We start from the raw sequence: 24,554 nt of genomic DNA on the forward strand, positions 1-24,554 counted from the left end.
AGGGCCGACGAGGCCGGGCTCCCCGACCGGCTGCTCAGAGGCCGCCCGCCCCTCACCTGACACACGTGCTCCTTCTTGGCGGTCACTCCTCGTTCAGACCTTTTAGACGAGACGGACACTTCGGTCTGGGTTTCGTCCGCACTCTCGTCTGGGGACTCCGGGGGCTCGTCTCCGGGGCCATCCGAGACCTGGGAGGAAAGAGGCGGACGACAGTTCACAGTGGCCGCCAGCAGCCCCGCCAGCTCCCCTCATACGCGGCCACCACTGGTGTCCGTGACAACACACTTGCCGATAAGCTGTGTACAAATTCGGAAACGGGCTCCAACCCGCTTGATTTTTGGTACACAATGTGCGCAAGGGGCACAAGGCTTAACAGCCTCTCCCCATTCCTTAAAAGTGAAGTAACTTTTATGAAAACCCAATTTGGTCTAGTAGGTGACCTAAGACAGGCTTGGGGACCCAGAATCTTGGCTTTTCTTACCCGATCTGCTAAAGGTTCAACTACCTTAAGGGAAGGGAAACAAGTTAACCTCCAACATGCTTTTGTGTCAAGTGCAGGCCTTGGTGGCGCGATCGTGTCACTCCGACCGTGGTCAGACGGTCGGCGACCCGGGACGCGCGTGCTCACCGAGGTCAGGAGCCGGTCTTCCAGACTCATCGCACCCGTAACTGACCGCCCGCCCGTTCGCCTCCCCCCACGGGGACAGGTGGGGAGGGGGCACACGCTGCCGCCTGTGCCCACGGCAGTCCGCGCGACAGGCGGAGAGACGGGGACTCGGAGCAAATGCGGTGACTCACGGGCCGTGTTCCGTCCGTCTCGCCTTCATTTACCAGCGATGAGTGAGGCCGGGCTACAGCCTCCCCTCATCACTGTACACGGCTTTTTCCCTCACTTGACCAGCAATAGCAAATCTTTAAATAGAAATCAATAAATCTTTAGTCAGAAAACTTTCTCATATATAAAATTCAGGTTTGTTTAAAGCCTAAAAACACATTTGGTATTTATCTGATGTTTATCAAATAAATGTTGAAAACTGAATTTTTCAACAGAGCAAACGTATAAGCTGCATTTCCTGCACACCTCAGTAATCACAGCAACCAGTAAGTATGATCTAGGCTTGCTGGTTGCCGGTGAACACAAAGCTAGAAATGGAATCGGGCCACACTGTTTTTTTAAAAAAAAAAAACACCAAAAACAAAAGGAACCCCAGCAGGCCATTGACCCAATTCCGTAGCCTCAGCAGTGAAATGTTCCCAGATTCACCTCCCTGAAATTACGGGGAGCAGCAGAAGGAAAAGCCCTGATAAAACAAAGGGGTTTTTGCTGACTCAGAACCTGGTGTTAAAGTGGGCTGACTTTTTCGAGGGATGTATTGGCTGACTTGGCACCGGTGGCAGGGTGACGGGTGTGTGGGCCACCATGCCAGCCTGGATGCTCTCCTAGGCTTGACAGCGTGAACAGCACTAAAGCACAGGTCTCAGCCCGCTGCCGCGAGGCTGCCCAGTGAAGCCCTCCCCTACGGCTCACCTCCTAACCCTCCACACTGACACCTGAAAGAAGGCAGTAAACTGGAAGAATGCTCTGAGTTCAAACCCCAATTCAACGTGTCCGTCAGATGCAGCGTCACAGATGGGGGCGAGCACCTGAGGCGAGTCTGTAGCAGGTGCTGGGGCAGCCGGGCACTGGGAAGGGCAGCAGCCCCGCTGGCCTTGGTCCCACTAGGCCGCCTGAGAACCGAGGCCCAAAGAAAGGGCCTTCACGTGGGCTCCAGGGAAGAGCCCGGTGCCCGACCCACCAACCCAGGTTCTTCCCTCAACGTGGCTGCAACAAATTTAAAAGCTAAAAAAAAAAAAAGAAAAAAAAAGAAAAAGAAAAAAGAAAAAAAAAAAAGGAAAAAAGAGAAAGAAAAAATGCACGGAGAGAAAGACAGAAAACACAGACCAGTCCTGGGTCAAAGGAAGGAACAGCACCTTTTATTTAAGATTTACAGAAAAAGTGAGCACGTTTCCACTTGGAGATATTTCCTAAATTAACAAAGTCTGGTTTGAGGAAATAAACACTGAATACATATTTTGAATGGAAGTATAAATGTTCACGACACACACGAGGCGCATGTCCTGATGGGTCTAAGATACACACACAGCATCAGACCTTACAACAGCACAGTCCGTGACGGGCGCGGGAGGGTCCAGCTTCCATCCCACCGCACCCCTTCCCCGCGACTCAGCGGACCCCTAGCACGCGGCCGGCCGGGGGTCTGAGGGCAGAGCGGGCGGGCACCTGGCTCCGGCTGCAGGCTCCACCTCCACGTGCACCAGGGGCCGGTACTTACTCGGAGATGCGTTTGTGAAAGCGACACATTCACCTGCACGGTCCCAACACAGTCCCAAATCTCAGGCTACGACCTCTACGGTCTATTCCATATCCAATAGGATGCATTCGGAAAGAGAAAAACGCAGTGACTGAGTGGACGGACGCGGACTGCCGGGCACTTCCCGCCGCGCCCGAATCCGCCAGAGCCATGCCTGCGGCTGCTCGACCAGCAGCTTAGCTCCTGACTTTCCAGTTTCCTCCAGTCTGAAAATACTCTACTCTACTCAGTATGTGACAGCACGGAACTGCCCGTTTGCCTCAGAAATACATTCCTCTACGGGCAGAGAATGCGGTCTCCGTGATCATTACAGGGATTTTTCAGGATGATTATTAACGAACATAATGTAACCTAGTGAACACATTTAAACCGACTTCGAGAAGCGACTCGTGCGCATCCCAGGCAGGTCCCTCCCTGCCGGGGCTGGAGAGCAGTCCCCTACGCCTCGGACAGAGTTACAGTGAGGTTCAAATCTTTTAACAAAACACATCCCTTCACAAGTTGAACACTACATCATTTTTAAAATACAATTACAGACCTTGAACAACAGATATTTCTATAAACCAACATTACTTTTATGTTTAAGTTACGCTTTTGTAAAGGAAGAAACAGATAACTAGAAGTGTGTTCACATAGGATTTTGGATTGACAAATGATACGAATCCTGTGCCCAGGAGATTTAATGAGCTTAAAGTCAAAAGACTAATCTCAAACAGGTCTTCCAAGTTAATATCACAGTGAAATATTAGGGTGGGATTAAAGTAATTTGTAAATTAATCATTCATCACCTGAAATACTACAATTCAAACAAAAGTTATTGAACTTGTATTAAAGCAACCCCTCTAGATGACACAGCTCGACCCTTCCTAGCTGCCCCTAAAGTCCAGGTCTGAGTCATGGGAACACACCCTGGCACTATCCTCACACCCACCTTCTAACCAGGCAGCTCCTGTGAGAACCGACAGCCCCAGGAGGTGACAGTGAGAACCACGTGGTGACCAGGCAGGCCGTGGGGCTGCTGTTCCAGACGCAAGGCCAGCCCTCGTCACAGATAAAATGAGTCTCTAAAATGTCCTATCAACCCAACATTGTCCCAACTGAGTCCCCAGCGGGGGCTGTCCCACAGAGAGTGGGCTAGAGAGGGGAGCTGGGGAGGGGCCAGCGCTGAGCGACCCACCCCACCCCCACTGATGGGCCGGGCTGCCCTCCCCAGCCTCAGCCGTTTCTGGAAGGTGCAATATGCCCCAGACGGTTAGCACATGCTTCGAAACACATGCCAAAGAATTATATGCAAAACCCCAACACCTACATTCAGGCCAGAAAACACTGTAGCCATGGATCTACCAGGTAACCAGGTAGCTACAAAGGCATCTCACAAGATGAGGCCTGTCTGGTTCCTGAACAGACACTGAGCAGGCGGGAGGGCCCCCCAGGGTGTCCTCGCTGGTGGAAATGCCCAAAGTGAGTGGCCCCTGACCCTGGCAGTACAAGCAACAAGATGGAGGGATGCAAGGCATGTGTTTGTTACCTGCAAAGGACACCCAACTTCCCATCACTGGCAAGCAAATCAGCACTAATTTCTAATATTCTAGGTAAAACAGCAAAAACAGTACTTAAAAGGATGAAAATCAATTTCACTGACCAAAAATCCTAAAATATACAGGAGTCAGCATATTTCTTAAAAAAAAAAAAAAAAGGAAAGCCAATCATAGATTTGAGAGCATTTTGAGAAACCTTTTCTAATAAGATAGTGATATTTCGGTTCTTTCAGCAGAAGACTGTAATTTAGATTCATAATCTAAAAGATAAAACTGAGTCCTCAACAACTACTACTTCTGTTCACAGGTTTCTAAAAGCCGAGGTGGTGAAGCTATTGATTTTAAAGCAGAAATGCTAGTTCCACACTAAGTCAAGGCCGCTCTCATACGTCCACATACAAACGACCAGCTGTGACCAGAACAACCTTCAACGTGAACTAACACCTGAAAGGAGCAGAGGAGCTTCAGAAAGGAGCTGAGTCAGAAACAACCAAATGGAAAAGGGATCGGGCACACTTGCCGAAGTCACAGTGACTGTCCTCCCCAGCTCCCCTTTCAGACAGGAGTCCCTCCTGGGCCGGGGCTGGGGGGGTGCCTTCTTGCCCACCTGGGGCCGCACGAGGCCTCGCCCAAGCCAGCCAAGAGTCACCCTCCAGGCAAGCACTGCTCCTTCTACTGGACTCATCAAATGGACAGAGGACGCTCCTTTATTTAAAACACTTACACTGCTACTGAAATGATGAACAAAATCTCAGCTCTTCATCTGCCACAGTGGGCCCAACGTCCAGGCTTTTGGTGGAGAACCCTAATTTTAAGCCCACACCTGGGCACCTTTTATGTTTTCGGAAGTGGATGCTAATTTACAGTCTGGCTTTTCGTTAGAACATTTCTAAGACAGACTCGATAGGTATGAGAGTCACCCCCAGTCTGGCCACGCTCACACAACCCAGACCTAACCCTGGGGGAGCAGACCAGGGCCCAGGAGACCGAGAGGGGCGGCAAACCTCGCCTTTCCGCTGTCCTCTCCTCCGGTGTATTCAGCTGCTCCCGTCCCCTACCACGGCAACCTCTTGAAATGGCCAACCCCCCCCCCCGCCCCCGCCGTCCCACTCCCCGGCCCTGAGCACTCCACTTGAAACGTTCCTGTGGTTCTGCGTGGACTTCCCATGAAAACCACGGCATCAAGCACAGCTAACGCTGGGACGGGGACCTCACAGAGACCACCCGGGAGCAGGCTAACCCTCCCACACTCACACACGGCAAAAAGCCACCCTTTTGCCTTACGTTTCTGAAACTCTGCTTCCTTGTGAAACTTCACTTAGGTTTCTTGTCGGTTTTTAGGAATATCCTCTTTAAAATAGTGAGGTTACTTTCAGTTGGGAGGTATAAATGTGCGAGATGCTAAAGAGAGGGCTGAGAGGCAGCCACCTAAGTCCCCCACAGCTGAAGACTCTGGGAAAGGTGCACAAGGAGACAGGAGTCCGGGGCGGCAGTGGGAGCAGCTCTACCCAACACGGCACGGGCCCAGGGGGGCCGCTCCGGTACCGCGGGCTACCTTCATCTCTGGAACAGCTACCATCTCAGCTTCTGTACACTCAGACTAGTGTCCGCCTGTGGCCTCCCGTTTTGTTCCAGAGGCCCTCCTCGCAGCCACCTCCCCACCAGGCCCAAGCGTGGCACGTGGAAGGAGCGGTCACGGCAGTGACTCTGTGCATGATATAGCCAGTCACCTCAACAACTGTCAGCTCAAATGACCAAAGACCAGGGTGAATCAGCGTTACTTTGACCTTAGGAAATGAAGACATTCCGCGCTAAACAGCAGCGTAATGAATCTGTACTCCTGCAGACAAACTACTGCCTGACCCTAAGCTCTTTCAAAGCAGGAGCCCCTTCCACTCCCCTCCTTCGGGAAGCTGTGGGCAGGCCCTCTCGGGAACTCTGCCCCCCACCAGCGCTCCTCAGCGAGACCACAACAATGCTGACTACATCTGCCTCTGCCTGCTGGGCACCTTCCCGCCTGCCTTGGGATGAGCTCCCCCCCAACCAGCGCTGAGACACACTGCGTCGCCCCCTCCCCCTCTCCTGCACTCACCCCTATTTACTCAGCTGAGGCTAAGTCTACGCTGCTCCTGTGGACACAGCATCGAGTCATCCCCATCAAAAAGGAAGGCGCCCCTTTCTCTGCTGGCTCCTAACCCACCCATCACGTGTCGGTCGCTGGCTGGCTACCAACTCAAAATCCATCATGCCATAATTTCAAACAAGTCTCTTAATCCTGACTGTCAAAGGCCTTCCAGGCTCGAGTCTTTACTTTGGGTAATGGCTTCTTGAACTAGGGTCATTTTTACACCACCGTTCTTCCACATTTTAAAATTTAGTGACTGGTTCTCTGAGAACCCTCATCAGTCCCGAGCTCCTCCACGTCCCTTAGGGACAGCGTGACTGAGGCCGTCCTGGAGGCCCCGTGTCCACGGAGTCTGAGCAGAGTCGCACCCCCAGCCACAGTCCAGTACCCGGAAGCATCAGTCAAGCCCGGCGTGTGCCGCTTCTAGGGTTACTTTATCCCCACGCGCACAGTGCAGTCAAGAGGATTGCTTTTCATGCCGAAGCAAAATTTATACTTTTGGATAAAAATGGAATGATGGTGATTTTATTATTTTTATTGTTATAACCATTATTGTCACAATAGCGAACCACTAAGTCCTTGCAAGGCGCCAGGCACCCCAAGTGTTTTACATGCGTTACACTACTTAATGGTTTAGAACACAAGTATTAGTGAGAAACTCTCATTAAAGGAAAAACACACCTGAAGAGTCCACTCGGAATGAACCGAGTGCTACCGGCCTGGTAACGTGAAGAGCCCTCCCGCCTCTATGACCTGAAGGGCACGGAGGCCTTTCCTCACCATGCAAACATGCGGACACCCTGGGGCACACCAGGTGGTCACCCAAGATTGAGACATTTAATATAATGGCTCATGTTCTACAAAAGCAACCAATGAAGAGGTTGGTGTAAATAACCTGATTATAGGACCCCCCCCAGATAAGGGTTATTGAATCAAAAGAGTTAAATGGTTCACAATGATACTGTAAATGACATTTTTTTCCTACAAATTTACTATAGCTAGTGTCATAGTAAAACTGTTTAGTAAAAAAAGACAGAATCAAAAGTCTTCCTGCCTTTTATGTTGGAAATTAGTTCACTATCTACAGGATTGAATACATTCCATTAGCAATGAGAACAGTCAACGAGGACTCTTTTTAATGTGTGCTGTTTGTTCATTTTTGAAGGTACAGGTGCTGACATTTTTTTCAATAAAAATTCAGTTAAGTTATGAACTAGAGGAGAAAAACGACCTCTAACAGGATGAACCTCTTCAGTGTGCTGTCCTTGTCACACGCCCAGGACAGCCCCTGATCGAGGGCATCCTTTCAACTTGAAATCTACATTGACCACTGGAATATGAATGTGTTTCTGTTATGAGATGAATGTGATTGGTTAAATGGCCTTGATTAGGTATCTTACCTTGGTCTTAAAATTTGTTATCTGTTTTCTTCATTGTATGTGTTATTAATACCAGTAAAAACAGATTATCACACATCTTCCATAACTGATTGTGAAAGGAATGCCACTGAGTGTGCACGATGACACGCCGCCTGCAGCAGACATCTTGGAAAATTACATCATTTTAAGTGCAGTACAGAGCAGCTGAGTTCAAATCCAACTTGGCTGGTGTGGGCTCCCATAAAAGCTGTTACCAGTAAAGGCGAAAAAAATAAGAATTTGCTCTACTAAGGGAATAAGAAATGAAATTACAAAACACTTAAATCACATTAATTACTTCCCAGGTCTTTGTCATGCAAGTGTGTGATTTTAATCTGTCCTCCTCATTAGGGGATGCAGTACTACTATGGAATAACTATTCTAATGTAAGGTTTTATTGATCACATATACCTTGCGTGAGAGGAATTTAGACCACAACATGACCTAAAATGTCTTGAAACACCAACCCTATGAAAATTCCTTATTTTAATCAATGGTGTTGAAAGGAGAGAATATAAACATGCAAAGGGCATGTGACTCACCCCGAATAAGGGGCCAGTCTGAACCCGGCACACAGCAGCCCCATGGTCGCCCAGTGCCCACCAGAACCGGACCTAGCGGCTTCTAGAATGTTTCTTTACAACACTGCGCTTTGCCTCTCGTGCTAAAAGGCACTTAGCCTGGCAGACGTCGTAAATGTGCACTGTAGTTCAGTAGTGTTAACACAGAAACAGACAAGCCTTCTTGTTCACCTAAAGCGGTTTTAATAAAAATGAACTCTAATGTGAGATTTATATAAACTGCACAAAAGTGGCCTGATAGAAAAAGCCTAGTAACTTAAATGTTTTTATGTAAGGAACAGAATGCACACTACAGAATCTATGTACCACCTTCAAGATGCAAAATGGTGTATGATTTTAATGTATTTAATATAAATGTATTGAATAATCTACTTCTGAAGTTCTAAAGAATTAAAAATCAATTAAGCCTAATGATTGTAAAATGCTTCATCTAAGTCTTCCCAAGTTCAGAACAAATGTCTAAGCCAGGAAGATGAAACTCATCCTGGTCAAAACCGATGTAAGACCGTCAGGTGTGTCTGCCAAACATGTTTCACCCTCTAGCCGCCATCCTGGCCCCGCAGTGAGCTGCTCTAGATCCACGCCTCTAACCCACACGACTCACGACTAGGAACAACAGACAAGATCCCAGCGGCCTCAGTGTTTTTCTTTTGATGGTATCTGACAGCAGTGGAAGTAAAAACTCCACCAAATACGTGGGCCAAAATATGATGCCAGAAAAACTCATTAAAAAGTGTTTTAAACAAACTGCCTTAAGTGACAGGGTCTATGGAACTGAAGCTTTTAGTATTCCTCTTTAGAACTGCAGACCACCTTTTATTTAACTTTTTAGGATACTAATCTGAACTTGGACAAGAAAACTAGGAAAAACGTTTTGTATAGAATTTGCCTTTTCATGTCTCAGTAAGCTCCCAGGAGCTCAGCGAATTCTTCCTGTGTTGTCTTGACCGTGCCCAAATGTAAGAAATGTTCAGTTACCTACACCCACTAAGACTGGCCGAGAGCGCCACCCCACACCGCCCCGAGGCCCCTGCACGCCTGCGAGAGCAGAAGCCCACCCCCGAAGGCCCGGCCCCCTCTAATGGGCATAAGCAGCTGATGCTGAGAGAGCAGGGGACACCCCGTCCCCACCATGGACCACAGTGGAGACCACATCAGAAGTGCCGCCTTCTGACCCACTCCCTGCCTCACTACCCTGTTCCGAAAAAGCCCAAGGTGAGCATCTCTTCACAGATAGTCTAAAAACAGGACTCACGTCTACAATGAGAAGAAGAATCACAGGGAACAAAATAACAAGAAATTAAGACTCGACAACAAGCTCCTTGGGTAGTCTCTACAGCTGGGAATGCCAGACTCCCTCTGGACAAAAAAGGGCCATACCTACATTCTGAGGCTGCTTTTCATTTTGTTTTTATTAACGGCAAAAACTTCAGATTTGATGATGCTCTAGATGTCATGATACAGTGAAGTGTGAGAGCCTCAAACAGCTACAATTTCACTAGCGGTTACTTTCCGAGTCCAGAAAAGAGAAGTCACATTACCACGGCAGTCCTGACTCACCTCGACACTCAGGGACCTAAAAACATGCCAGAATTTAAAGGACCAAAGCTGTGGACCCAAAGTCACGGAAGGCACAAGGCACGTGCACAGCGTGTGGGCCCCGCCATCCCGCTGCGTGAGCACACCAGCCCCGCGGGCAGCCCCGCTCACGCTGTCAGGTTAGGACCGGGTGAAAAATCACAGAACCAACATCTTGAAGACAGATTTCAAGCACAATTAAAAGCATCAATACTGAAGTACAGCCACGTACATTTACGCATACACCGTGTGTGTGTGTATTTCTCTCTGAAACAGACACGGCTCAGAGCACCTAACCTCCCTGCGTCTGTGGAGAACACCCGTGTCACGCTGATTAAGCCTGCCCTTCATCACACTTCAGTGTGGGTGGCTAAGCGGCCTCTGTGTGCGTGCGTGATGGTCACTATCATTATGAGTTTACCTCATTCTCAGTTAAGGATGCGGAAGGAGAGGAGCTTTTGCTAAAGGCGAGCGACGCAGACGCCGCTGCGGGGGCCCGGTGCCGCTTCTTCAGGGGTTTGCAGGCGTCAGACAGATGTTTTGTGGCTGTAAGATAATTTTGGTTTATAAAGTAAAGTTTGAAACCTTAAACCCTCAATCTCTTTCCTGCTTTAAAAGTACCCCGCTAGTAAATGAAGTTTCTGAAGATGGATTTTCTGGGCTTAACTTTTTGTTGTGGAAAAATCAGGGCTGATGAGCTGGACAGTGAACTCCCACGTCCCCCTGCCCGGTCCCCAAACCCACGCCTGGGCCACACCAGTCTACCCACGCCTGGTGCCACGTCCCCTACCCCGCCCCCAAAGCCCCGCCTGGGCCACACCAGTCCACCCAAGCCTGATGTCAGGTCCCCCTGCCCGGCCCCCAACCCACCACCTGGGCCACACCAGTCCACCCACGCCTGGCGCCGCGTCCCCCTGCCGGCTCTTCTGCAGCAGATCCCAGGCATGTGGTTTTACCCATGGGAAGCTAGAGCGCCTCTGCACGTAAGGTCTGAATGCGGCCACAACAGCACTATCACACTTAAAAGTAACAACCCTTTCTATCATCAAATGTCCACTCAGTGTTCAAATTGTTCACAAACGTCTGTTTTTTTAAAACAGTCTGTTCAATTAATTTTTAAAAACCAGTACAGCTCTTTATGCAAAATAAGGGAAACAGAGCCATTTCCAATCTTCACTTACTCTGAATTTTATTTTCCTTTCTTATTATGATTTGGAGATGGTAAGCTTTCTTTAATGAACTACCAGACAGATACATCAAAAAGATAATTAATGAAAAGGTAAAAAGTGACCTGATTCCCCCTTCATTGTTTTGACAGTTATTTTTCACAAACATTTTAAGCTAGTTTCTTCAACATGTAGAACAGAAATAACCAGTCATTACTTTTGCTTTTTAGCTAATATACATGGAGAATTGGGTACTAAAAACAGTGGGATTTACAGCAACAACTGGTACCATCAAGTCAGAAACCTGGACATTTCTGATTCGAATCACTTCTCTAATATAATTTAAACTGAAAACAATACAGCCAAGTAGAAGTCAGCAGAAGAGTGACTTCAATGACACTTGCTGACCATGAAAACAACTTCACACTAAAGCACTTCACCCTTAACCGCATGAGAACCTCCTCCCACCGCCCCCTCTAGGTCCCAGCTTCCTGCTCACACGCTCATCCCTGGCTCCACCCCCCCCCCAGGGGGGCTCCCCGAGGACAGGACCAGGCCGGCCGCCCACTGCCAGCCCAGGGGACCTGGAAGGAGCGCCGCCCACATTACCTGCCTGGCTCTTGAGCGAGGAGGCTGCCTCGATGGCCTTGCAAGAGCCTGTGCGGGATGTTTTGTCTGTGAACGTCTCTCTCTGTTATAAAAGGGGGGTTGGGGGGGGCGAAGGGAGGAAAGAAGGAAGGGAGAACAAAGAAAATGAAAAAGGAAAGAAAGGGGAAAAGTCTCCAATGTGAACGAACACAGGCTGCTGAAAAGCCGTGTGACAGAAACGTCTTCCTGCGGAGGCGTGCTCTGCACAGACAGTCAGCGACTGTGGCCGCCCAGCTGACACCCTCTCCGTCACTGGGCCGATCCTCCCCTGCCCACCCGCCCCACTCTGACAGCTGCTGGGAGGGAGGGGCAGGGGCCAGGCCAACCCTGACCTAACCAGCCACTCTGAGAACCTGGAATGAGGCTCCTCGACATGCTACCAACCGTCCTCTGGGTTCAGAGTGCAGCGAACCGGAGGGAGCGCCACTTCTGCCCTAGGGGAGCCCAGTCCATGAGAAGTGCGCCCGGTTCGCTCCAGCCCACCAGGCGGACCATTTCCAATCCTGAGATAAGCCCCAGACAAAGCTCACAAACCAAGATCATCCGAAAGCACATTTCACAACAGAAAAATAGCGCACACACAAAACTATCATGAAGACTGGTCTAGCGCTCAGAATTCAAACAATGTAGTCTGGACAGCACTGGGGCACCACTGCCTCACAGCCACCCTGCCGCCCAGGAGGCCGAGTTTGCCCCGGACTCCAGCAGGGATGGGTCACAAGACCGGGGACAAAGTAACAGGTGCCCAGCACTGGGAATGCTACCTGGCCCATCCAAGTGCTCAAAGCATATTAGGAATTATACCTGATATGGCTTATCAACTTGGGTTTATAAAAATCAAACTCAACACTACTCTCTTTAAAAATCATCTGCTATTTCCTGAACTACTAGTTAGTAAAATTTCTGTCTAGCTACTTAATGTGAATTTTGGTATTTCAAATGTCCAGGGTCACACACATTTTTTTTTTTTTTTAGGTAAATCCTTTATACAAATATTTCAAAGCAACCAGTGTCAGCATGCCTGCCAGTAAAGGACCACTTCAACGGCAGGTGGCCAGAGGAGAAACTGAATATGTGCTCCCAGGTAATTGCACACGTCAGTGTTACCTAGCTCATTACCTAGCTCATTGCTGGACACCTGACAGGTGCCCCGGGAGAGTGCTCTCCTGTCCATGAAATAGGTTCATAAAACCTATTTCAATGCCTTTAATGGATTTTTAAACTTCTTATGAAGCATAACATACAGTGGATTTTGATGTTCTCCTGTCAACTCATTATTTATACACTGAATAATATGCCCTACATTCAAGAGTCATTTTAAGTACACAATTTTGTTGAATCTGAACATCAAGAATCATTCAGTGTTGGGATGTGTTAAATTCCCTGGCAGATAAAAGCTTGCTCTCCTCAGCGGCCTTCTTGAGGAAGCTCCAAGGGGAAGGCCAGCCCCAGCCTCCAGCTGACCCCTGCGGAGGACGCCTCCCCGCATCCCGCCTGTGGCCCGGGGGAACTGGTTCCCGCAGCCAGGCCCACCCAGGACGTAATTACCTTCCGAAGACTGTGCCTGTCGGTCCTGAGTCTCTTCCTGGGAGCGTCCTCAACTTCAGCATCTTCTATAGGGTCCTGTGTCCTCTTCGTGTGGTTTCTTTTTTTCCCATTTAAGTTACCTTGGAATGGGGATGGGGGAAACTTACATGAAAAACCCTCCACAAGCTGTCCTCTAGAGCACCGAGCAGCTGCCCAGCGCCTTCAGCGTGTAGCTCCAGCAGCGATGGGCCTCCTGAAACCCTGTTCATTTCCTCAGGGCCTAAGTACCACAGGTCAAACCTCTGCACTTTCCAAATGGCAAGTAGAAAATCCTTATCTCATCTAGGGATTATTATATTGGTATCTGTTACACTTTAATGTACTATAGCATTAAATCTAAACATAACCCAGTATTTTTACAAAATCCGTTAACACATTTCCTTAAAGAAGCATCTTAAGTGAAACAATCCATGTGTATCTGCAGACTAAGCGCCTTCTACATGTTTGCTTAACTGTGCCACATGTTAGGTGTCCTCAGGGAGACCACCTAATCTGAGACTTAAGGTGTCCGAACAGTACTGACAGAAAAACAAGACGTAAGGTAAGAATGCAGATTCTAGAGAGAGGACTAATTTGAACACGCCAAGGTTTATTTAACACAAATCCAGTGTCTCCATTTGCAGGACTGCTTTACAGAGGTTCAGGGTTTGCTCCTGGACTGTTCACCAAACATCTCCTGGGAGGGCAGTGTTGTCCTCAAACCCTACGGAGGGGGGCGGAGCACACCCGCCAGGAGGCTCAGGTCCCTGCGTCCCGCAGCCCTGGACTGATACGGGCCCGGGGCTCCGCCTCAGGTCCAGGCCCAACATTGCAAGAGAAGAGCAGAACCGGAGCGCTGGCCTCACCAGCTGCCAGTACCAGACTGGCATAAGCCGGCCTGAGAGTGGCCTTCACTAAGCTCTGGGCTGGCCTCAGGGGAACACCAGGAGAGGCCTGTGGAGCGGTGGCTGTGGATCCACGGGCCTGCCAGCACCTCCTCAGCACGTGTGCACTAGGTACAGCCCCCAGGGGAGGTGAAGTTGTAGTCCTTCGCCCTCTACATAAGGTCCTCCCCCTGTGTCGGGATGAGGCAGCGGTCGTTTCTTACAGAGATGAGCAAGATGGGCATCTGTCTGAATTCCTGACACTGAAAGGATGGGACAGCTGACACCATGGCCCATCATCTTGGGGTCCCTGAGAGGGAGGGCTCAAGGCCTGCAGGGCAAACACACACCTTACACACACTGGGGGCAGGGACCACCCATGCTCCTGTCTGCCAAGTACTCGGGATGGTGACAAAGTGGGACACACAATCAAGTCACACTCACTCTTCAAGGATAAGGTGAATCTGGCTTCAGTAAAACCTGACTATTCTTAAATCAGCAGTCACTGAAAAGGACACTTTTCTAGATGTAGCGTACTGATAGAGTCTGGTAAACTTTTTGCCTTTTAAAGAAAATACACAAATCCTAAACATCCTCCCTATTCTAAATCGTAGTATTCGCAACAAACCCTGAACAACTTGAATGAAGTTCACTATTGATATCATTAGATGGTTGCTGTGGAGTTCTAGAAAGCCCTAAAATCAAGATGGGAACACGTGCGAACAGAACAGGAAGGCAACACGGATGTAGGCCACCTCGGTGCTGACCGAGCTCGTGCCCACGAAGCTCGTGCCCACGAAGCACCCTGTCAGGCGGGTCTGGAGGCCTCTGCACGACTCTTCAATGACGAGCCTTGAGAGATGCAGAATTCTTTCGTATGCCCAAACACATCACACTTATCTTCCCATTACAGGTGTCAGTTTCCCACAGGCAGGGAGGACACACCCAACCGTGGTGACCTGTCTTCCCCAGAGCTCACAGCATTAAGCCTCCCTTCTCTTACCATAGCCCAGGGCAGAGCGGCACTTTTTGTTTCTTCGCCCTGAAGGCCTAAGAAAAGAACCAGAGGCTACCCACATTCAACGTCAGTCCACGGTCACCCTCCTCACCCTGTGAGCTCTCAGGCCAACAGGCCATGAACGGCCAGCCCCAGGGCCAGAGCGCCTGCCCACAGTGGGAAGCCCCCCACAAGGTGCAGGCGCAGCCCCAGCCGGGACGGCAGCCTCGCTGCAGGACAAAGGCCTGAGGTCTGACCCCGGCCCGTCACGTGAGCCTCGGCCCTGGAGGCCGCCTGGACTCCGTGCCTCCCTTCTGCTCCCTCACCACACCTCCCACACAGGCTGCAGGGGCAGGAGAACGAGGGGCCCGCAGGGCCACAGAGGATCCCATGGAACAGCTCTGGCGACAACGAGCAAGGAGACCAGGCAGCGGAGGTTGCTTTACTGTGACCGCTGCACTCGGGTCAGAGCCGGAGCGCAGGCCGCCACACGGCACACACCACGGCTACGCAGAGGACATGAGCACAGAGCTACGGTTACCAGAGTCTTCTTCAGACGGGGACGGGGCCACGAGGGCAAACTTGGTGTGATAGCGTGCTTTCTGTTTCTCGTTGAGCATATTCCACTGGGATCCAAGCAGCTCTTCAATCTCCTCGGCAGAGGCGTCCGGGTGCTCAGCGACAACCTGCGGACACAGGAAAGGTGCGATAGGAAGGCTGGACGCCCGAACTCACACAATGCGCGCGGCACGGCCCCTGGCTACTCAGCATGTGGTGCTCTCACTCCCACGTCATGGAACTATGTCCCATAAAGGCTTCAAACAAAAACAGTGTTTAACTGATGTGTAACTCATTGAAAACAGCGCTGGTGGAAACAATTCCAGCTTATTTGTGTAAATGCAGGCAATGATAAGTGATAAGAGAAAAAGTAAACTTTTCCAAAATCACTAAACTGTCGGTAACTTGCAATTTCCTAGGCAGCCTTGAGTAGCCAGCAGGAGGAAACACCACCTCTGGGTGCAGGGGCGAGCCCTTGGCTGGTTTTCTCACTGGCTGTAGCACCAACCCTCCTCCTTTCAGGTCCGCGCTCAGGAGGGCGTAGACGTGGCCAAGGAGCCCCGCCCCGCTGCACCCTGAGACAGCCACTCCTCACAGCCGGGACACAGAGCTCCCAGGCCCTGCAGCACACAGGAAATGCAGATCCTCAGGCCCCGCTCCGGGGACGCGCATCTTCACAAGGTCTCCAGAAGAGCCCCATCACTGGGCTGTGAGGAGTGGGTCCGGGCCGTGCACTGTGATAATCGGTGCGGGGGGGGGGAGGGGGTTAGGGTGTAAAACTATGGTGCTCAGGTCCCTGCCAAGGCCGCTCCAACCCAGCGGACCTGCTTCTGCTATTTTAAAGGTTTCCCATGGGTTCTAATGTGCCCCGACTTTGAGGACCACCAACAGCAGGGTGCGAGGTCCGTAAACCGCAGCCACAGAGCAGATCTGACCCACCTTCCTGTTTTCGTACGGCCTATGGACTAAGAATTGAGTTAACATTTTTAAATGCTGAAAAAAATCGGGGAACCCCCGATGGTCCAATGGTTAGGACTCAGCGCTTTCACTGCTGAGGGCGCGGGTTCAATCCCTGGTCAGGGAACTAAGATCCCGCAAGCCACACGGCATGGCAAAAAAAAAAAAAAAAAAAATCAGAGGAGAAATATTTCATAGCACGTGATAATTAGAGGAAATTCGAGCATCAATGCCCACAGTAAAGTCTTCTCTGAACTCGGCCGCAGGCATGAACTCCCAAGTCCTCCGCGGCTGTTTGCAGGCTACGACAGCAGAGCGGAGGAAGTGCAACAGAGACCTCTGTGCCCCAGGCCCTTCCAAGAAAGCTTTGCCGACTGCGTCCGAGCACTGGCTGCTGGCTTGGGAGCCAGAGCCCAGGTTCAATGTGGCTCGTCCGCCACAGCTCTGAGAAGTAACTTGGGTAAGGGAAGGTGTGTCTCCACTGCCCTGTGTGATGGACTTACTGTGACACTTCATCAGTGGGTTGGTTCCTGTCACCACCTGGACCTACTACTTGCCCAGCCAACACGGCAGCCTCTGCCCCCAAACGCAAGCCCCAATCCACAACTCCGCCCCACAGATGGCTTCCTACGGCCTCCAGGGTCCCCGCGCCTCAACACGCCCACCTTGGCCCTGCCAGACACCAGCACCCCAGCAACTCTGCACGTCAAAGCCCGGCTCCGGCTCCCACGCTCCCCCGGGCATCCCTGTTCCCATCCTGCGCCTGCCTGGGTGTCTCCAGCCCCACACACGCCTGCTCTCTCCTCTCAACTTGGGGCACCCTCCCCTCCCGCCCAACCTGCCTGCCACCCCACCCGCGGCCCCCACTTCCAGCATCAAAGATCTGAGACCCTCGCGGCAAAGGCTTCCATGCAGAGCTGCAGATCCAAGACTCCTGGAGCACAGCACATGCGTCTGCGGGGCTGTCGCCCAGCCCAGGCCACAGCATCCCCGATCAGAATGAAGGGTAATGTAAGTGCTCGCAGCTGCTTCCCCAAACAGGACTCCGAAGCCCCAGAGGTCACCCTGCCCCTCGCACCTGAAGCCCGTGCCAGGCTGGCCAGCTCCGCTCCTGCACGTCCTGTGCCTGCCCACCCTTCCTGGCTCTCCATCCTGTCCGCTCACCGCTGACGCTCCATCCCAGAGGGCCCCCAGCCCAGGCCGCCGCGGGTGGGACTCCTGCCGCTGCGCACCAGTCAGGCAGAGGTGCACCCACTCCCGTAGGCCCGCACCCATGCGCCTGAGCCACACGCTGGACGGCCCCCCACAGGCTGGGCGCACAGCAGGCTGGACCCGCTGACTGCACGGGCCCACGCGCCCGGAGACCTCCCCCTCCGCAGGCCGGCTGCAGGCGTCCTTTCAGCTCTCAGCCCGGCGCTGCCCGCTCGCACCCATGCAAGCAGCGCTCCGCCAGGACAGGAGATGCGCTGGCCACAGCTGCCGCCGGCCCGCGGTGCCCGCCTCCTGGGAGCGCCCAGGCGTTTTCACCCTCACCTCTGCTGGGCCCACGAGGGCCACGACCGCTCACCCCAACGCACAGTCTCATGAGGACGCCACACAGCACAACCGCTACAGGCTCTGCACGCGGGCACAGTCGGGGCCGGGTCCCGGTCTGCCTCCCGCCTGTGTCACTTCACTGCGGAGGGGTGGCTTCACCTCCTCGCGCTCAGCCAGGAGACAGGGCTCGCTGTGCTGTCACGAGAGCCGAACGGTTCCTCACGACAGTGTACTGGCAAGGTCTCCAACACGCGGAGCGCTCCACCACCACGGCCACCACTGTGTTTCTGATAAACTGTTTGAGACACACAACAGTACGGACAAGCAGCAGTCATCACGGCTGGCGCGGGCACAGCCGCCTGGCAGCCTCGAGCCCAGGCGCGGCGCCCGCAGGGGAGGAGGGGGTCGGGGGAAGCAGGCCCCGCGTGGAGCGAGGTGGTGAGATGCCTGCGCGCGGCTGGGGGAGGCGGTGGTTGTCCTGGTGGACACTTCCACAGTAGGTGTCCAAGCACAGCCTGGCCAAGAGCAAGGGCAGCCCCCGGAAGATGCCTCAGAAAAAGCCCGACCACACGCCGACAGGCTCGGCGGGCCGCAAGGCTGCCCACAAGCTCGCCCAGAAGCTGAACGCCCAACTGCGACGGGCGCATCCATGTCGACGAGTCCTGGACCCCGACAGGCAGCATCACTCGCCCCACCGCCAACCTCATCGCCAGCAGGAGCCGCAGGTCCCACCCTGCCCGTGCCCGCGGCTCTTCCTCCTCTGCTCACCCAGGCCCCTGTCCTCTCTTGTCCCTCAGACCTTCTCCTGACCATTGCTGATCAGGGGGAGGGGGGCTGCTCCTTTGTGAGGGTCTCGGTCCCTGGAGCCAGCAGGCCCTGGCCCCTCTGTGACAATGCTGTCTGGGGACCCAAGAGCTGCCCCCTCCTGTTCAGTCCATCTACCCTTCCAACCTCTGACTCCCCTGCCTGGTCCTGGGCCTCCCCTGACCTTGGAGGTCGGCTGGCTGCCTCAGGCCTCCCCGCTCTGGCAGCACTCAGCCCCTCGCGGGGAGGGGAGACTTGCAGGGACCGCCCTCCAGCTGCCTCTGGGCCTGGGAACAGCTAAGCAGGGTGGAGCCCCTCCCCTCCTCCTCAGCCACTGAAATGGGCAACAAAGGCTGGATTGGGGGTTTGTGTCCCCCTCACCCAGTCCCTTTGTAACGTTCATTAAAGCCTTTCCACTCCTTGGGAAAAAAAATATATGGAAAACCAAATACCCACAAACCCACACAGCTAAAATGTCACCAGCACGACCCGGGACGCCGTGGGCTCCTCAGAGGTTGCTCGCCCCTCCCCCGGCCTCCTCACACGTCTTCTGAGAACCTCCCGCGAGCCTCGCCTCTGTCCCCGGGCCTCCCTCCTGCCATCCGGCAGAGCCACTGGACGGTGCAGACACGGCCACACAGGACTTCCAAGTCTAGGGCGTAGAAGGCCTCCACCTGCCCCCTGTGACCACCTGCTGGGGGCACGACTGGCCTCCGAGTGGAGAGCAGCACCTTGCAGGAAGGTCCTCTGGCCCACTCTGGCCTTCAGATGAGGCTGCAGCCCCAGCTGACACCCTAACTGCGACCTCATGAGAGACCCTGAGGCAGCACCACCCAGCTGAGCTGCTCCCAAACTCCCGACCCAGAAACACCAAGACAAGCAATGCGTGTTGCTCTCTTAAGGCACTAAGCTTTGCGGTGACCTGTTACGCGGCAACAGACACCTAACACAAATGTTCATGCAGAGCTGAGACCTAAAACAGTGGTGCAACTCCAATGAAGCTGTAAAAATCCGGGTCAGAGAAAGTGGGAAGAGGCTTCAGAAATCGGAAACTGAGGCGAGAAACACCTGCTGATAAAAGTGCTACCAACACTGGTGCCTTAGTAAACTCTCTCCCCTCGCGGGAGGCCTCACCCAGCCACTCTCACCTCCTCGTGTGCAAACCACACACGGGCACGGCACGGCTGCTGGCAGCTGTCCACCAGCCTCGCCAGCTCCTCACAGGCCACGGACCCGTCTCCCAGCACATGCCTCTCCCCCACCTCCATCCCTGGAGCGGCATTCAGGAGCAGAGGGAGCTGCACGTCCAAGCTAAGCCTGCTGGACGAAGACGGACCATCGAAACGTGTTAACAAAGAGCTCAACCCGTTTCAAGAAGCTCTTCATTTGCAAGAAGAAAGCTGGAAATGTGCAGCAAAAAAAAGGAGGCAAGTGGCAACCAAATGTCCTTGACAGTCACAGTCTTCTATCTAGTGACCCCAGAAAAGGAGGCTCCGCCAGCTCTGTCCCTCAAGGGCTGGCCACTGATTAACAATTACCAACCAAACAGAAACCATCCTTGGGTGCACCACCACTCTCCAAAAAGAAACCCCTAGAAAGACCCAGATTATTCTACAGGATGGAATCAGGGCGCAGCTTCCTCAATTCAAGTCTAGAATTACTCATTACAGGGCCAGCACAAACACACTTGTTAATAACAGGTAAAGAATATCCTAGTAGCCATCACTTTTCTGACAACATGGAATTAACAAAGCCCACCAGCACCCAAACCCAGACAGGAGGGGAAGGGCTCATGGGGCTCACCCCCCGCAAAGACCAGGGAGAGGCAGCAGGACTGAACTGTAACTGTGCACCTTCAGTTTGGTGTTTGCACTGAGCGTGATGCCCATGGCAAAGCTGTGCAGAATGGGCTCTGGAGGGATGCTCAGAGGCAGAGAGGCTGTGCTGTGAGCTGCAGGGGGTCTGGGTGCACAGCACAGCCCCACGCGGCCGCCTCTGGCGTACAGCTCATGAGCAATCTCCGCAGTGATAAACTTCTTGGTGCGTCTCGCAGTGCTGGAAGGGTTGACGGAGAGCAAGTTGGTTCCGCAGAAGTAAAAGGGATGGTCTTTGGAAAGTGGTCTGAATTCTCTTTCACACTTTCAAACGAGTGGAGACTGCACGGAGATACGCAGGGACCAGGAAGAGGCCGAGTGCGGCCGGCTGGCGGTGCTGAGCTGTCACGGCCACGCCCTGCTCCCGGCTCCCCGGGCGTGATGGGGGTCCAGCTTCAAATACGGGTGTCGCACAGCCTGACCTTACAGCTCGCACCTCACTCACAGCAGGCCCGGCGCGGTAAGTGCACACTGCTCCGTGCTCCGGCTGGTCCCCACCCACAGATCCCCGCCAGGTGTCAGCACCTGGACAGAGGCGCGGACCTGGAGCTACACCCGGACTCTGCGTGGATGCAGGTAGGCAGGTAGGCCAAACAAAACAGTGGGTATGTTGCACTTTTCACACTTTCGGTGACGGGATCTGCATATCCTTCAGCAACTTACTCTCCTCCTGGACGTGCAGTAAGTCTAGAGTTACGTGGCAGGACATGCCACCATCTGTCATTCCTTCCACAGCGTCTTACAGTTCTGAACACTGTGCTGCCTCCTTGGGCGCGAGGGCAAAACTCCTCAAGGGTAAATACCTTGCGGTGAAGTTACAAGACAAAGAGAATGTGCATCTTCAATTTCACTGGCTATTGCCAAATTTCTCTTGAAGCTAGGTGTAAGGAATGATCCTCTGCCAGCCCTGCATGGGGACTCCCACCGTGGCTTCATCTCCTTGACCACAGAGGCGCTGGGCTTGTGCCCACTCGCCTCACTATGACCGCGACACGAGGTTCCCTGCTGTTCCCGGGCTCAGCAGCCTCTCTTTGTGAACTCACTGGCCATCCAGGTTCTTCTGTAAACTGTCCTTCTCAAAGCCTTTCCACTCTGCCCTTCAGGGTCGCTTGAGCTCTGCACATATAGCTTTCATCTCATTTTAACGCAGCTCCTTTATGATCAGTCTGCCTTAAGAAACCCTCCCCCACAAAGAGACAAAGCTCTTCTCCCGTGTTGGCCGAGCTCTGACCTCACCGGTGCGGTCCCAGTGCCTGTCCTGAGCAGCGGCCCACTCAGCTGGCCAGCAGTCCTCTCCCATCTGCCTCCACACGCTTGCGAGTCTGCTTCTGGGTTCTGCTCTGTGCAGTTTTCGGTAACAGAACTTCCTCTGTGTGGGGCAAGTCCTCCGGCTGAGCTCTCTTCAAACGTGGCTATGCTAGCGTCTACTTAAAAAGGCAGAGAAGTGCCTTTTGGGAGTTCTCCCAGGATGATACTGGATTTACAGTCTAGCAGAGGAGAGGTGACAACGCCGACCCCAGAACACCGCTCTGAACACCGTGCGCCTCCTATTTATCTCTGTTCAGGTCTGCTAAAATACCAGCCATTCTTCTCCAAAGTTAGACGTATTCTGTCATATTTATCCCTTGGTACCTTATTTTGTTACTATCACAGACACCACATTTTTGGCGTTCCACTTCCTCTCTGTGTGTTGCTCTCATCTCTCCCGGTGCCGGGAACTCTTCCTGAGTCTCAAGGTCTCCTGTACACTCCCTTGAGTCTCCACATGGACCGCCTCCTTTACAGTCAGGCCTCTCTATTTTTTTCTCCTCTTACTGTACTGCCAGTACTTTCACTACAACATCTAATGTCAGTGGTGACAGAAGGGTATCCTGCCTTGTTCATGATTAGAGAGAGAATGCTCTACAGTTCCTTCAATACGTGTGATGCTTAAAGTTTCTGATAATCACCCTTCAGCAGATTAAAGGAAGTTCCCTTCTAATCCTGGCTTGCTGTGTGTGTATCAGGAAGCAATGACTTGGGACTTCCCTGGTGGCACACTGGTTAAGAATCCACCTGCCAATGCAGGGGACAGGGGTTCGAGCCCTGGTCCAGGAAGATCCCACGTGCCGCGGAGCAACTAAGCCTGTGCGCCACAACTACTGAGCCCACACTCTAGAACCTGTGCTCCGCAACAGGAGAAGCCACCACAATGAGAAGCACGTGCACCGCAACGAAGGGTAGCCCCCGCTCGCTGCAACTAGAGAAAGCCCACGTGCAGCAACGAAGACCCAATGCAGCCAAAAATAAATAAATTCAAACAAACAAACAAACAATGACTTCTGGAGAATTCCCTGGTGGTCCAGTGGTTAGGACTCTGCACTCTCACTGCCAACGGCCCAGGTTCAATCCCTGGTTGCGGAACTAAGATCCCACAAGTTGCGTGGCTTTTCTCAAATGCCTTTTCTCCACCTACTGAGATGATCATTTAATGTGCGACAGCAAATCACAATAACAGATTTTCTAACATTACACCTGCCTTACATTCCTGAGAAAAGTCCCACCAACCCACTCACTTCAAGTAACAGTGAAGAACCAAAGATGGCGGCCTAATCCCTTTAGTTCCTTACAATGGAATCAAGCCTGGACCATGTCCAAAGAGACGGTTTATTCTATAAAAATGATTAAGAACGCTAGTCAAATGTCTTCGTCACTGACACGGTACTGCCCTTCAAACGCCATGGCGCCAGTGGCTGTGTGAGGCTCTGTAACCGCCTCCTGGAGAAGACGCTAGCCCAGGACCAGACGTCCAGGATAAGGCCGAGCTTCCAGCAACGAGCAGCCTGCCTCCCGCTGTCCCTGTGGGAGTATTTTCATAACCCGGAGTGCAAAGGTAAATATCGTTGCTCCCAAGAGTTAAAATGGCCGTTCCCTAACAACACTTGCTTATTAGATCTAAAATCGACAGAAGGCTCGCTACAGACTGTGCTAATAAGGCTGAGAAACAGGTGACTCTGCACTGCAAGGGATGTCCCTCAAATGCAGAAACTCCCCAGAATGAAAACACAACCACTCAGAAGCCATCACAACACCGACCTCGTCCCTGTGCTTTTGACAGAAGACCAGAAACTGGGATGCCGCATCGCCCTTCCTGCTTCTCGGAGTGGAGGCCATGGCCTTCTTCCTCCCTGGAGGAGACCCCACTCCTCGCTTGGGCTCGGCCTCTGCCATCTTTTGAGGAGTGTTTTTTCCTGTCCCCGGGTCACTGTCTTGGTTCTCAGCAGAGCAGGACAGCTGGGCTCTCCGCCTCCTCTTGACAGGAACGCCCTCTTCCCTCGTGGACTTCGGGCTGTCAGCAACTTCTTCCCTGACTCCTGAGGACCCTACCATTTCTCCCAGAGACTCCACAGCAACGCCTGCCTCCTTGGCCACGTGGGGGTTGAGATGGAGCTGGTCCCCCACGTAAAGGAAGGTGAACTTGGCTTTCCTCTCCTCTACGGACATGCTTGCAGCTGCTTCTGCCTGAACGATGCCCATTGCCCACTGGGCCCTCAATTTCCCTGAAATAGGTTTCAACAGCTGAAAAGAGAACATAAGACATTGTAAGTTTCATTATATAAACATAAAAGTTAACCCACTTTAAAGAAGAATACTTTTAGAATTTCAGATAAATATAGAAATCAAAAACTACAAAAACCCATTAACTCGAAGGTTTTTGACAGAGTTCAGACCAGTAAAACTCTACTGTTTCTTTAAACTAGAAATCAATTCCAATTACATTTAACTAACACTCATATATAATATTATATACATGTTTATATATAGATATATATAAAGGAAAACAAAAATTATAAAACAATTATCTCTGGGAGTCATCAAAGGAGTAAAAAGGACAACCTGTGTCTCTAAAGAAACCTGCCATACTGTATAACACAGCACACTTGGCAAAAGTAAACAGTGACAGACATAAGAA

At 52.2% G+C, this 24,554-nt stretch overlaps 1 protein-coding gene across 23 annotated transcripts in view; it reads right to left on the reverse strand.

Moving 5' to 3' along the window:
- The window catches only part of NSD2 (nuclear receptor binding SET domain protein 2), a 76,462-nt gene that overhangs the window by 17,476 nt on the left and 34,432 nt on the right, over positions 1-24,554 (reverse strand). For 18 of the 23 annotated variants that reach the window (XR_009540463.1, XR_009540462.1, XR_009540464.1 and 15 more), the window contains exons 5-10: positions 23,678-24,160; positions 15,415-15,559; positions 12,975-13,093; positions 11,388-11,469; positions 10,034-10,158; positions 57-188 (exon numbers count right to left, since the gene is read on the reverse strand). Coding sequence is in view for 17 of the 23 variants with exons in the window: in XM_060148891.1 (XP_060004874.1) it covers positions 57-188; positions 10,034-10,158; positions 11,388-11,469; positions 12,975-13,093; positions 15,415-15,559; positions 23,678-24,160 (1,086 nt within the window). In the remaining 6 variants the exon portion in view is untranslated. Of the gene's footprint in view, positions 1-56; positions 913-5,073; positions 7,662-9,517; positions 9,611-10,033; positions 10,159-11,387; positions 11,470-12,974; positions 13,094-15,414; positions 15,560-23,677; positions 24,161-24,554 lie in introns of those variants that run through there. The other 5 variants (XR_009540467.1, XR_009540466.1, XR_009540465.1 and 2 more) reach the window with 5 other exon arrangements.

This window comes from Lagenorhynchus albirostris, chromosome 4, assembly GCF_949774975.1.
Source record: "Lagenorhynchus albirostris chromosome 4, mLagAlb1.1, whole genome shotgun sequence".
Lineage (NCBI taxonomy): Eukaryota > Metazoa > Chordata > Mammalia > Artiodactyla > Delphinidae > Lagenorhynchus > Lagenorhynchus albirostris.